Genomic DNA, 16018 nt, shown 5'->3' with positions numbered 1-16018 from the left:
TAAGAAACACACTTCCAAATATTCTACACTTGCTAAAAATATAAAATATAATCATTGAAAGAACTCATGAAACTAAATTTTTAGGAGTTGTTATTGATGAAAATATATCTTGGAAAACTCGCATAAATGCTTTAAATACCAAAATATCAAAAAGCATAGATCTACTTTATAAAGCAAGAATTATATTGTCGTAAAGTAATTTAAAATTTATATATAACTCTTTTATATATAGTTACCTCATATATGCGAATATAGCTTGGGCGAGTACGCATATAACCAAATTGAAAGTTTTATATCGATATATAAAACTTTCAATTTGGTTATATGCGTACATATAACCAAATTGTAAAACATGCTTTAAGACTAATCTACCGTAAAGACAAATTTACACACACTGAACACCTATTTAAAGAAATAAAGGTGCTTAATAATTATCAAATTACCATTTAGCAAAATATATTGATTATGCTAAAATTTAAATTAGGTCAAGTACTTTATAAATAACTTTTTTTATAATTAACGTTAATAAGTAAAACACAAGAGACACATTACACCATTACACCAACTTCATTACACCATTTAAAAAAACAAAACTTTTCAATTCTCAATCGTGGCCCCTATTTATACAACAAACTAATAACTTATCTGAATTAAAAATAAATACAATTTTAATTCATATAATTAAAATTCTTTAAGAACAAAGTTAAAACATCTGATCCAAAATTTATAGTATGCTAGAAAAATTTGGAAAACTCCAAATTTTTCAAGCATAATGTAAATTAAATTACATATACATCAATTACTAAGTGAACTGACTTGCTTATGTGTATTATCTAAATGACCTTTGCCTTTTTCAAGCAATACATTAAAAAATTTATTTTTCCAAAGAAAACACTTGATTTTTTTCCTAACAATCTTTTTTATTATGGTGCATCTTGTTTTGTTAGATTTTTATTTTATCTTGAGTTTATTTTAATTTAAAGAATAGTAAAAGTATATCTGTACTTAATATATATATTTAAATTTAACATAATCATAATATATAATAATCACATTGTAAGGGCATCGTTATAATATCATTACTTATTAAAGCCCTGCCCATAAGATTTTAATTATAAATTATATTATATATTTTGACTCACGAAACTTATAAATATTACACCTTTAATTTGTAAAACTTGCAAATGTTATATGTACGGAAAAATAAAAAAATAAAAGGTCCTATAGATAAACATTTTATTCACTGCAAAGACCTACAATTGCTTAGTCAATAAGTACTTGAAACTAGAAAACTTCCTGATCTCTACATTATGAAACTAGGATTTGATGGTGCTGGTGGTTTCCTAAAAGTAAGCTTTGAAACTATGGAAACAGATTAAACTTTCCAATCACCTTATTTAAAACAACTTCACACCAATTTTCTGGCAAAGGATTCCCACGTTTAATGTCAGTTGCTATTTGCTATTACTGAAAATCTTAAAAAAAACAATATCAGCATGTTTTAAATCTGTTGAACCTCAATAAATTTCCGTTTGATATTTCCTGTGACATACAACTAGCTAATATAATTTAAAGTCTACAAGCACATTCTTGTTCAGGAAACTTTTTAAGATTTGAATGTTGTGGAGAAAACAGTCCAGAAGCGCTCCTCTCTATCTGATCCCTTCATTGACACACTAATAAAGTTTAATGCTCATTACAATAGATCTGCTGATAAAATTGAGCCATCATTCCGAATGTTCATGTTGTTATCCAAGAAATTTCACAATTTATTTAACGTCACAATAAATTTTTAGGCATTTATTTAGAGCAAGCAACTGAAGCACTTCATTACCTTTTCAGTTCTCTTTGGATAAGGTGTAAGAGACCAAGAAACCACCCAGATTATGAAGACAGGATGCATAGATTCGTCACAGAACTAAACGTCAAAAATATTGATTAAGAAGATTTAAATTATTTTACAAGAATGTACAGTTCATAAAAAAAAAAGACAAAAAGAATGGGAATTGTAAATTTGTACTTGAACATATTAAAATTGGTAAATAACCAGTATTTACCAATTTTAATATGTTCAAGTACAAATTTACAATTCCCATTCTTTTTGTCTTTTTTTTTTATGAACTGTACATTCTTGTAAAATAATTTAAATCTTCTTATTTATCTTTAAGAATATTGGTTATTTATCTTTAAGAATATTGGTTATTTACCTTTTAGAATATTGGTTATCTAACTTTAAGAATATTGTTTATTTACCTTTTAAAGTATTGATTATTTACATTTAAGAGTATTGGTAATTTACCTTTGAATTTAATGTTTAAACATTACTCAGGTTATAGGAGAAACTAAAAGTTTTTATTTAAAAACTTTTTTTTATAGAAAAAGTTGATCAACATATATAAAATATATATGTTGATCATCTACTTATTAAGTAAATTTTATGCAAAAACTAAATTAGATTTTCAAAGTTATTCTTATTATTGTTCTATAACAGACCTTTATTTAACTTTCTCATGCAATAATTATGCTTGAAAGTATTGTTGATAATATTAGAGTTTTAAAACAATAGATTTATATATCATTTATATATCAGATTTATCAATGCGGTTTTATTCAAATTGCAAACTGGATTTTTTGCCTAGGACAATGTAACAAGATTTACAATTTATATCCCAGTTACTTCTAGTAACTGTACTATCATTTACCCTTCTACCAGTTACCCTTCTACACCTAGTTGATATACAGGTCTATCAAAATAGTGATTCTAAAAGAAGATTACATTGGTTCTCCCCAATTAGTGATATGTTACACACATTAACTCCAATACTCAGCTTATTTATTGCTGATGAAATTAGCTGTTAATGCATTAACAAAGCATTTGATTGAACGTGGTACAAGATTTTTAGCTATTAACTTTAAAAATATTGCTGACGTGAGAACAAGAGATGATCTGCATTTATAGTGGTGCCATTAAGCAACCTACTGTATGCCAAAAGTTAAACGACATTGATAAAATTGTAGAAATAACAATACATGTTTGGTCAGCAGTTGACTGTGTAAAAAAGTCTTGCCTTTCTGTTGTAATAGGTCACAACAAAAAATCTTGGATCCGTCACTGATATGTTGATGGATGAAGGAAGAAAAATATAAAAGAAGTAGCAGCTAGAAGAACTAAACTTGCAAGGCGATGCACAGCTTCGAATTCTACAGAAGTAAGAAAATTCAAAACTCCTTTTCTAAACTTTGATGTAGTTGGTTACCATAGTCTTGTAAATTGGGAGTACAATCAAAAGTACATATAAAGCAGCATTTATAACTTTGTATTGGTCATAAGAAATGATCAGACTAACTATTCTAGTGCTAACGTTATCGTGTTACTACGTAAAACTTTGAGTTTTAAAGCAATCTCGAAAGTTGACCAGAAAGCATTAAATTAAAAATTATTGTATTTTTTGTACAGGAGGTATTTTTACATAGTATATATTGTAATATTAAAAATGGTTTATTTTCAATTAAAAGGCGGCAAAGGAAGGAAAAAGTTTTAACTTTTTTTATTTCTTTTAATGATATTTAGATGTTAGAGTAACATTGTTTTGCTATTCAAAGTAATTTGAACGAAAAAAAAATGCAATGATGATCTACCCTAATGTACATGTTCATAAAACACTAATTACCCATATAATAAATACTAGGTAACTCATTCAAAATGAAAAAAAAGTTTCATATTTATATAATATAATAAATCATATTATATATTTTATATATTGTAATAAAGTTTATTGTTTATTAAAGCTTATTGTGTTTAAAATTGTAGATTATACTTAAAATTATTTTCTGCCCAACCAGGCCAAAGTAACTCAACCTCGCCCACAGAATGAATATATTCTCGCCAATGCATCTGAACTCGTCTGGGTGGGCAAGAACAGATTAAGCATATTTTATAAACTAATATTGCTCAAAGAGAGGTTTCAAAAAGTTATAAGAAAACTCATTTTCATAATGGTGCAGTTCATTCAACTTCTGATAATAGTGCACATGATATTTGTCAAATGAAGCATATACCAACATATAATATTTCTTTAATTTGTGTTAATAAAACTAATAATTCAATTGATCAGTCAGTCACCGTTAAGAAACGGGGAAAAATCATGAAATGAAGTGAAGAAAATATGATGAGTGCAATAAACCATGTCAGATCAAATTTATCATTTTCAATACACAAGGCAGCAATATTAAATTAGAAGTAGGTTTTGGAAAGCCACAGCTCTTGAATTATTCCGGAAAATTTGCCAGGAAGCATAACCTGAACTTCAAAAAGAGACTTTCAAGCAACCAATGGTGGTATTTGATTAAGCTCAGGCATTGGCATAGGTATACTCTGCGACAACTTGAGGGAACAACATTAGTACGACATTGCATTGATAAAGTAAAAGTGTCAAAGTATTTTAATGCCTTGAATGACGTCATGTTGAGAAGTGGTACACATGGTAAATCAGAATCCATATGGAATATAAATGAAACTGGTCTTGAATTTGAAGTAAAGCCAAAAAAAGTAATTGCACCAAAAGGCGCAAAAACTCTCCATAGTTGAACAAGTGAATGTACAAGGCAAGTTTATTTTAACTCAGGTTATAGTAAGAAAAAAGACATCCAGGTCTTTAATGATCTTTAACACAGAGTCTGAACCACCAGGAACAAATTAGAGCTGGTCTGAAAGAACTAAACAGGGCCTACCAAAGTTATGGTTTACCAAGACATTTTTGATAAGTATTGGCACACAACGTCCTCCATTGTTATTACTGGATGGGTACGGTTCTCATACTTCCTTAAGCTAATTGATATTGCTAACCAGAACCAAATCCATATAATTAAAATATCTTCACATACATCAAACTGGTATCAGCCATGCTGTTGTACCTTACTCAAGCCACTGAAAAACTGCAGCAAAAGTTCTGATGGGTTAGTTTCCAGGAGTTATTAATTGTTGTTCAAATTTTGCATGTATATTTGCCTCAGATCTGATTCAGATCGTGTTGAATTAATCCATTCAATTCTTAGGTTGTTTCAAGTGATGCATTTTTTCCAAACTGTCTACACTCAGTTGAAGGGATTTTAGCTAATTCAACCGTTGATGACATTTCAATAACTAATGGTACTGATGAATAATTGATTAGCATAAACGAGAATGAAAGTCTGAAACTACATGAGAATGTTATGGTTTCAACTCAATCACAATCATTACAAATAATGGAAACTGAAATGAATTCTGCTCAGTTGACAAGCTACTACTATCTGTTTAAAAACGGCTTTGATCTTTCTTGCGATAACGGCTTCGATCTTTCTTGCGACAACAGCTTTGATCTTTCTTACGACAACGGCTTTGATCTTTCTTGCGACAACGGCTTTGATCTTTCTTGCAACAACGGGTTTTTGATCTGGTTCGCATTGAAAAGTTTAGTTGTAAACAGCATGATCTGGTGCGCATGTCTAAAAATATGTCTAAATATCAAAATCATGCTTGATTTTGATATTTAGACATATTTAACAAGAGAAACGGAAACTACTGAAGCAAAATATTTTACGATTAGTATTAATCTATTATGTTTCTGCTAATACTAAGATAAATTAAAAAATTATAACTTAACTTTCAACAAGAAACTTTGATACCCATGTTAAATGTACTTTTGATACTTAATTCTGAATGAAGACTTTGCTAACTTGCATTTAAATAGTATTAATAATTATTTTCTTAGGAATTTGAATCAACAATTTTTCGAGAAATTAATTTTTCAGAAATTGATATCAAATCAAAAGAATTAAGTTTCATTGCATTTGGTATAGACTTTAATGATTCGCTGGATTCTGGATTGGTTGCTAATCTTCTAGAACAATTACAAAACGACATTGAAGAAGATAATGCAAACCACTCTTTGCAACCTAGTAACAATTAAATTTTACAAACAGAATTAGTCTGCACCTTTGGCCAAGGATCCAGTTGCAAAAAAAAAATGATGATTTTGATTGAGCTAAAAGAAAATGAGATTGTAGATAGACTCATAAAAATGATGCTCAAAATACAATTTTTCTACCTCATAATATGTCATATTTTATCTCGAACGGCTATTGTTTATATGGAGAAAAAAATTGTCTTGCCAGAGTGGGATACCACTCTGAATTAGTCGAGATCTCAGTTACCCGGGCTAGCTTGTTTGTCATGTAAACAAATTTAATTTGTGTTAGTAAATATTAAACACGGCGAGATCTCGTTTAAGTGAGCCAGCCCGACTAACCAGGCTGGCTCCCCTTATATATACAGCCCCTTAGAGATTTTTATTTACATTGGATACTATTTTATTCTCATTCAATTTATTATAATACGATTTATTATAACACCATTTATTATAATATGAAACATTTCAAATTACATTTCAAAGCAAAATTAAAAAAAAATATATATATACTATTTTACTATTACTGTAAAACAAACTTAAATTTGTTAACAATAAATGTAAAGTTTTTATATATAAATTGTTTTGAAATGTAAAAGTAAATTACATTTAGATGTAAAATTATATTGCGTAGATTCCGCCTAATTCCGAACGAAATCGTTAGTAAAATCGAATAACTCTTTTTTTTTATGAGTTTCAAATTAACTTTGTGAAATAAATAAACTGGTAGATAAACTCAATCGAAATTTACCAGGCAAGAAGTATATAAAAAATAAAAATGATGTTATGTTTTCATTTAAAAAAAAAAAGTTTTGTTCGGAATAAAGAACATGTGTTTTTAATTTCAAACGTATATAAAACAAAAGCATTCAACGTAAAGTTTTAATTAATTTATATTAAGACTCAGAGTTTAGTAAAAAGTTTTAAATATTTTTTTTGACATACTTTATATTTTAATTGGTATCACGTTGCGTTGGTACAGTGTGAGCAATATCTATATATAAATCCCCGTCGTTATATATATATATATATATATATATATATATATATATATATATATATATATATATATATATATATATATATATATATATATATATATATATATATATAAATATATATATATATATATATATATATATATATATATATATATATATATATATATATATATATATATATATATATATATATATATATATATATATATATATATGTATATATATATATATATATAATTATCTGCACTTATTATATAAATAAAAATCTGCACTTATATATATATAATTATCTGCACTTATTACTTTAACGTTGAGAGTTTCCCACCATAAAACAACCATGTTGATAAACTTGCAGTGTCTTATTTTTTGTTTATATTTTTATATATTATTTAAATTCAGTTTTGCCTCAAAATAACTTTAAACAGGACAAAACTGACTGTCTTTTGATTGGCTTCGAAAATATTGAAACTTTATTTAAACTGGACGATTTCAGAAATGAACAACAGTCAACTAAATAAATAATGGATCATTACACCCAATACAGTGTTTGCAAGAGAAGTTGAGTCGACTATTGCTTTTGCAAATTATGTACCACCATGGTATAACAACATTTTTAAAACACTTTTAAACAAGTATTTCTTTAATTTTGGAAAAAAGTACGTTCTTTTTTTCTAAGAAGATTGACTGTTCATCTTGAGGGAAATTTCGAAACTTTTCAAACCATAAAAAAGCGCAATTTTAATCAAGACGGCTTGAAATTTAATAAGACTGACCATAAAGATGGTGGTGGTGAAAAGATGGTAGGAATTTCAGAGAATATCTGCCTCTAACCATTTTTCTTTCAAAATTTATCAACCAAATCAACTCGCAAACAACCCAGCCATTTGTTAGATTTAGGTTTATTTAAAACAAATTATTAGATTTTTTTAGCACATAAATAGTTAGTGGTGCAACCGTAACTACAAAACCTTATAATCATATCTAAATACTTCTAAAATGGCAACTATAGTTGTATGTAATTTTAAATAGGCCCCCCGTCAGATATGCTATTTGCATGGTATTTCTGTACGTATAGATTTCCGTGATACCAAAGGTTTCCGCAGAAATAATAAAGACAATCAACATGTAACTGCATGTTGATTGTTACAAGCATATTTACATATTTTTCATATTTTTAGCGAAATTGCTTTAAAAATGTTAAAAAGTTTTAAAAGTGTTTTTACTGCTCTTTTTTAAAATTTTGTTTTTTAAAAATGTCTAACATTTTTTCTCTTGAACAACTTTCTTGGTTTTTTTTGATCTTGTTTTCTTTTTGTAACAACTTTGTGGCATATAATTTTAGTTAGCTGCAAAAAATAACTTTTATAAGCAATCGAAATAAAATTATTCATAATCTATTTAACTCAAAGTTAATAAACCGTGCAGCCATGGCACAGTAATAGCGCACTTGCCTCAGAAACAAAGGTTAGGTGGATAGAACCTCACCTCTAGGCAAGTTTTGTGACATCGGTTAAGAAAGACGCGTGAACTTTCTAATAAATATTTTTCAACGGTGCTCTGTGATAAGACCCTAAGGAGTTCTTGGAGCACCTAATTAAAGTTTAAAAAAAATCAGAGATACATGGACATCTAAAAAAATAGAAGTTTAGATTCTTAAATTTGTTTGCGTGAACCAAAAATGTTTAATCTTAATAACTTTTTTTTTACAAATATTTTTCTCAAATTTTCTCATGAAAACATTTTACCACTTTCGAGTTTATTTACCGGTCTTGAATGAGGAAATTCGATCAAATTTAATCAAATAGTTTTCAACCATAGTTAAAATATTACTTCTATTTAAGCTGAAGCCAATATGACTCATAAACTTAACAAGTTCAATTATAAGCGTCTCTGTTGGATTATTAATGGTATTGTTGGTTTATTGGCTTATGGTTGGTAGGCTGATACCAACACCAGCTCCTCCAACCGTTGCTATTAACAAGAAGTTAAAACAAACACAATTAAATAAATCTCTACAGTATCGTAATTGATATAAAGTAATTAACTTTTAAATGTAAAAATAAATTAACTTTTTATTTAGATTGTTTTTTCAACTTACATTTGAAAGTAAATTTATTTTAAGGTAGTCTTTTTGGTCAAACACCTATTCTGACATAGTCTTTCAGGTCCGCAAAATTAAAAAATTATCTTTTAATTTGCAAGACTACCTGCCCAAATTCAAACCTTATTAGATGTACGTACACATTCTGGGCATATCCCTATTTAAGTAAGTTGATGTATACACATTCCGCAGCGTCTATTCCTGTATATTCTAGTATGCCCAACCCCTATAAATCCGAGTTAGTGGACGCGAATAAAGCTAAAAAATGGAATCGGAGTTAGACAAGAGAGCCTGCCTCATAAAAATAATATTATTACATGTAAATACACTTTAAAATTAAAAAGTAAATACATAACTTGATTTTTCATAAAACTTATTTTACACCATCAGACTCAAATGAATACGAAATATAATTTTGACATTGGGAAATGCTTCCTTCAGTCCATGGTCTATTATCAACTTGTAAATTAATAACTCTTTACTGCAATCTTCGTCTTTATACTGCCCTACAAATTTGGCGTTGAAAATTGAAGTTTTAGATAGGCGGAAAAATTAACCATTTCATCTTTTAAACTTATTTCAATGTCTTAACTGTGAGCCATCCTAACATTTTCACATTGTTCCTTTATTGTGTCAGGGGATAAAATAGTTAAATTGGTCAAAAAACTAAATTTGCCACAAACAGCAGAATACGCATTTGCACGTTGATTTAGGGCATTGATAAGTTTGTCGAGAATGGGGAAAAATACGTTTCTTCTGAATTTGGTCTGACCCGAGTCCCTCGAGCATTCATCCTTGACTAATCCTTCGTCGAACTGAACTTTCCTTTTCTTCTTTCTGCTATATTCTTTATAAAACTTTATTTTACTTAATATCATGTCTTGCTCCTCAAATTGGCTGAATTCTATGTGGAGTGATTCTATAAAATTTTCAAGGAATGCAATAGAAATGCAGCATTATTTACATCCAGTATTGAATTCTGCAGAAGCTCGCTAGTTTTGTTCATTCTCCGGAGAATTGTATCCCAAAGCGCAGTTAAAATTCCAGTTTCTAGCATATTAAACCAATTTAATAAGCCAACAGCTTCCTGCCTAGTAACAGCTTTTTGTTCATTATCATTTGAAATTGCACTAAGAGCTAAGCAAAAAAAGCCTTTGAAAGTGCTCGTGTCGCATTAGCATGACTGGACCAACGTGTATCAGAAAGTCGCTTCAATACCTGTACGCGTTTACTCAAATTGACGAGAAGAATATTCCAGCAATATGTTAATGCACTGAAAAGCGTGTTTACATTTTGGACAAAATTTAAATATTTCACAGCAGCTGGACAACAATCAACAGCACTGCTTCCTACTAAATTTAATGAATGTGCAAAACACGGTATAAATATAGCTGGTGGATTCATCTTTTGAATATTTGCTCGAACTCCATTATATCGACCAGACATCTTTGAAGCATTGTCATAGGTCTGAGCACGACATTTATCGATATTCACATCATTATCATCAAAATAAGACCGCAGTATCTTGCTAATTCTTGACCAGTATGGGTATGTAAATTAATAAATGTTAGGAACCTTTCTTTAAGCACAGTTTTATTTACATACCGAACTGTAACAGACAATTGGTCAACGTGTGATATATCAGGTGTTGAGTCAATTTAAATACTGTAATATTTTGCTCTATTCATTTCATTAACTATAAAAGTTAGCACTGCTTGACCCATTAAAGCAATAAGTTCTTCACAAACAGTCCATGACAAGTATGACACATTCCCCCGCCCTGCGTTTCTTTTTTTTTTCTATATGCATTTCTAAAAATGGATCATACTTTGCCTACCTTTAAAATACCCATGTAATTCCCATTTTCATGTGGACCAAACTTTTCTACATGACTTCGAAACGGCAAAACCCCTTGCAGTCAAAAACTTAATAATATCTACCACGCGCTCTAAAACTGATCTCCAAAAATTCGTTTGGCTCTTAACTCCTTCTTCATGAATGATATCAACCCTTCCAGCCAATCGCGATCGCTCAATGTACGTCAGAGTTGCTGCTAAATGGCATGGACTTTTCTCATGCATTTCAATTACGATTTGGCATTCTTCCAATCATTGAACCCATGACATAAATCTGTTTGAGTAGATGAGAAAAGCTTACCAATAAAACAGTATATATTTCCATTTGTTGGGTAATAACAAAGCCAGGTACGATTGGATTTTTCGTTAGTTAGAGGATGTATCCATGTGAATAATGCAGATGAACAATAACGAATCCTATTTGGATTATCATATAGCCGTTTCGACTTTTCAAAATTATTGGTTATTTTTTAACTTTCAGCACTTCCTTTTCTGATGAAGTACTCTTGCACATCTTTAGAAACACTTTTCCACAATCCTATATCGGTTTGATTTGTGTCCTGATGTTCTTCGTCGGTTTGATTATTAATTTGCTTGACAGCCACCGTAGCATTAGTATGTAACAAAGTATCTATGTTGTTGTTTGCTTCTAAATGAGACTGCGATTCTACTAATGGAACTGCATTATCCATTATTCTTGACTTTGTAAAAAAGTATCAGGTTTGGTGGTCTACAAACAAAGTGAAAGAGAAGAAAATATTAAAATATATTTTCTTCTCTTTCACTTGTTTCTGAAGTTTTTTTTCGCTTTGCAGCACCGCTTTTATAAGTCCGACTGAAACAAGACATTATTTAGCCACCTAAAACGTGCAATAAAAAGAAATACTAACTGAAACCAAATACCGTCAAACCTAATTTTATCTATGTTACACAAACGTACATCAAACAACGTACAAACGATGTTTCAAACAAATTTTTCATGTAAAACAAAACTCATTGTATGATAGAAATATTTTACTTCAAAAAACTTTTGTAATTACCAAGATAAAATTTTCTCTTATTTTCTCTTATGATTCAATTTATTCAAAAATACACACTTCCTTTGAATAAATTGAATTTTTGAGTTAAGTTAAAAATTATTTTTTTTTATTTCATCTTGAGAAATGATGACCTTGTAAGGTAATAAATTCGTATAATTAGACAATATGACTTTTGTTTTATAGAAGAAAAAAAATTGTTTTATAGAAAAAAAATATTACTGAACACTTATTATTAAAAAATAATATGCGTTCAGAAATTTTTTTCTTCTAAAAAATTAAATTTTCTGGCCCCTTAAATTTAGAGGCATGATGCCATGGCCTCATTTGCCTCAATAATGATAATCCGCTACTGTTTATATGCCGTCTTTTAAAGTTTTTTTTTTAAAAATCATTTTATCTTAACGCTAAACAATGTGAACAAGATAATTCTTACGTCGCGAGTTGTACAACAACTTTCGCTAAAAAATGTTTGTGTACAACCGTTGCGAAAATGTTTGTACACAAAACTTATTTTGTGAACAACAAATCTAATTTTGCAACGATTGTTGTACAATATTTATAAAATATATGTATATTTATAAGAAATGCATATTTTCAAAAATGTATATTATATATATATTTTGTATTTTTTTGTATTTTGATTCAAGACTTTGGTTTCAAGACTTGAACAAAACACTTGTAGCCTAGTAACCTCGTTACCTAGTTTTACTTTCAAACATAAGAATTTTTTTTAAATAGTTTTGATAAAATTAACAAAACTATCACAGTATATTATAAAATATTAAATTAAAATTGCAACTGAACAATATACAAAACAACAATCGAGCAATGTACAAAACAAATTTATAGTTGCATTGTTTTCTGTAAAATTACGAGAACAAAATAGGAATAAATTATCAAAATAATAAAACTTGTATAAAAAAAGTTAGCAAGTAAAAAGAATGGCGAGAATTTATGATATTACAGAACAGCTGTTCAAAAGCAAACAAACTGATTTGATTAAGACTTCTTTGTGTGATTTTTACTATAAATCACAACCTTCGACCTAACTTTAAAAAAAAAAAGATTAAAAGATTTTCGGGCAATTTCTTTAAATGTTAAAAATAGTGTTAAAAACATTGAAAACAGCATTTTGCTTTTACAACATTTTATCAAGATTTTTACATTTAAATCAAGCGTTTGCTCAAAAATGCCAAAATGGGAGGCTAGATGGAGAAGGTCTCTTTAAAATTTATGCAATGTTATCTATTCAAGCCTGCAATCCTAATGGTGCTAGAGCAAGAGGAGTTGCTCAAGCTGAAGCTTTAAAGTATGTAATTAATGAAGCAAATCGACAATTTAACAAAAGTCTCATTGGCTATACTATTTACGACATTGATGACTACAGCAAATTAGATTATACAGTGAATGCTACGTTAGACATTATACTTTCATCTACCAAAAGATTGTTATCTCCAAATATTGCCGACAATAATATTTTTTTTAAGTCAAATAAGTTTGAACCAACAGCTTTAGGATTAGTTGGATTGGTAACATCCGAAAACGCCATATATGCTCACCAAACATTCTCGTTTACTGACATTCCGATCATTAGTTATTCTGCAACAAGTGATGAGTTAAGTGATAAAAAAATGTTTCCAAACTTTTATCGTACGGTACCTCCCGACAGTTTTCAAGCTTTGCTGTTTTCAGATCTTTTGTTGCATTTCAATTGGACATATGTATCTGTTATTGCTTCTGATGACTCCTATGGAAGATCTGGTGCATTTCAACTAGTTCAAAAGTTAAGTGAAGTTAAAATTTGCGTAAATTCACAAGATGTAATTACTAATGAAAGTGAACAAAATTCTTTAATTTTTTCAAATATTGAATCAGATCCTCGAGTTAGAGTAATTATTTATTGGGGATATATAGAATCGCTAAAATATCTTTTGACCGAGTCTAAAAAGCGCAAAATATTTGGAAAAGTATGGATATTGAGTGAAGGTGTTGGCTTAGATAACTGGATAATCGAGTTTATGAAAGCGTTTGAAGGAAATATTATGATACTTAATCCGTATACTTATACAGAGCAGAACTTTAAACAAAATTTTTTAAGTATTACATATAATGATGCTACTCCGTGGCTCAAGATGCTGTTTCAACAAAATGGAATAGATGAACTTAAAAGCAAGCTTACTGTCAGTAATATTCAAAACTTATTTGACTACAGACGTGTTGGTTATCTTCAGACTTCAGCAAACGTTTTGATAAACGCTTTTATTAATTACACTAAAACCCAATGCAATAATGTATCGTCCAACATTTCATCGTGCAATGATTTAATTTATAACCGAAACGATTTTAATAATATAGTGAAAAACATAAGTTTTCCTTATAAAAACAATGATATATTTCAGTTTGATGAAAATCAAAATCCAGTGACGGCGAGTTATGATCTTTTTGTTGTAACAAACTCTAAGTTTGAACTTACAGCTTCATGGACATCAAACAAAGGCTTTAAAATAATAAACAGTTCCATTTTTAATTCTTTTCAGATTACCTCAGCTTGTTCTCAAGTATGTCCTCCAGGCCATCAAGGAGTATTTCATAAAGAATTAATGTGTTGCTGGGCGTGCGCTTTTTGTCCTAAAAACCAAGTCAAAAGTACCTATGGTCAAAATACATGTGTTAAATGCATGGAAGAAGAGTTATACATTAGTAACCCTAACAGAACAAAGTGCGTCAAATTAAATCAGATTTACTGGAGCTTTTATAGCAATACCAATTATTTATTTGTAACATTTTCATTTTTTATATCAGGTGTAACAGTAACGATTGTTTTTATGTTGACATTCATTATAAAAAGAAATACACCAATAGTTAAAGCATCAAACTATTGGCTATCTATCACGCAGATGACATTGCATTTTTTATTGTTTAACATAACATTTTTAGCAATTGGAAAAGGTTCAAACATAAAGTGTTTTTTTACTATGCATGTAAGTGGACTTTTATACTTTTTAATTATTAACGTCACGTGGCTCAAAGTAAAACGTCTGGTAGCCGTGTTTGGTACTTTACATAAGTTGAGAAAAAAGGATATGCAGCGAATAAGGTTTAAAGAATTTATAACATTTTTAGTAGCAAACTTGTTATATGTTTCAGTAATGTTGACCATTGAGGCAATTAAACCAATAAACATAGATTTGATAACCGATGAAAATGCGCTCACTATAAATGAGTTTTGTAAATCAGAAACTAACATATTGGTACATGTTTGCTGTATTCTTATATTAATGGTTTTTTGTGCCATTGAGTTGTTCAAAGGTAGAAATCTGCCATTAAAATATGACGACACAAGATTTATAGCAGTTGGAACGTTTTCTTCCGTATTAATAAAAATACTGGCTGTACCGTTGGGATTTAGTTTAAATGACGCAAACAATTACAAAACAATGCTTTACACAGTTATTAACATTTCCAACTTTCTTCTTTTAATTACTTCCTACATGTCTAAAATAAAAATTATTTTGTTTGAACCGAATTCGAACAGTCGGACAGGCTTTAACAGAAATCGTAATAAAATACACCCTGAATGTTCTGCAAAGCTTCGTTAACTAATTTTTAAACTGAAAAAAAAATTTCTAGTAGATATTTATTCTTCTTGTTTTTGATTTAAAAAAATGTAACAAATATTATTATAAAGCACTTATTTTAAAAGCATTTTCTTTACAAAAATCAAGCAAAAAAAACCAGCAAGTTTCCCGTAAAAAAAAATTTTAAATCCAGAGGAGTGTGTAGAATCTTGATGTTTTTAAGCAATTTTAAGACACAAGCTTTATATCAAAATTGTTCAAAATACGTTAAGTAAATATCGTTAAATCGTAACAGGTAAAGCCTTTATCAGCTATGATTTCAGAATTGATACTCGAGTTTTTTTGCCTAATTTATTGAGCGTATGAAAAAAAAAATTTTATAAACCGTGATTAGTGTTCGGCCGAAACAGGAAATATCCTGAAACCAAAATAATGCAAAATTTCAGATATTCTTTTTTAATACAGAAGCCAAAACCGACATTTCATATAATATTTTA

The 16018-nt window shown here is 29.0% G+C and overlaps 1 protein-coding gene across 1 annotated transcript; it reads left to right on the top strand.

The window, feature by feature from the left end:
• The first annotated feature begins 12951 nt into the window (after nucleotides 1–12951).
• On the top strand, nucleotides 12952–15645 carry LOC105845234 (extracellular calcium-sensing receptor). Its single transcript, XM_065810774.1, has one exon. The coding sequence runs from the start codon at nucleotides 13038–13040 to the stop codon at nucleotides 15540–15542; it is 2505 nt and encodes an 834-aa protein (XP_065666846.1). The 5' UTR covers nucleotides 12952–13037; the 3' UTR covers nucleotides 15543–15645.
• The last annotated feature ends 373 nt before the right edge of the window (nucleotides 15646–16018 follow it).

Source organism: Hydra vulgaris, chromosome 11, assembly GCF_038396675.1.
Source record: "Hydra vulgaris chromosome 11, alternate assembly HydraT2T_AEP".
Lineage (NCBI taxonomy): Eukaryota > Metazoa > Cnidaria > Hydrozoa > Anthoathecata > Hydridae > Hydra > Hydra vulgaris.
The sequence above is the reverse complement of the archived record's forward strand: the minus strand, read 5'-3'. Positions and strand labels throughout refer to the sequence as shown.

Bases quoted from the DNA above. Each gene is read 5' to 3' on its own strand.
- LOC105845234 (XM_065810774.1), top strand. From the start codon at position 13,038: ATGTTAAAAATAGTGTTAAAAACATTGAAAACAGCATTTTGCTTTTAC.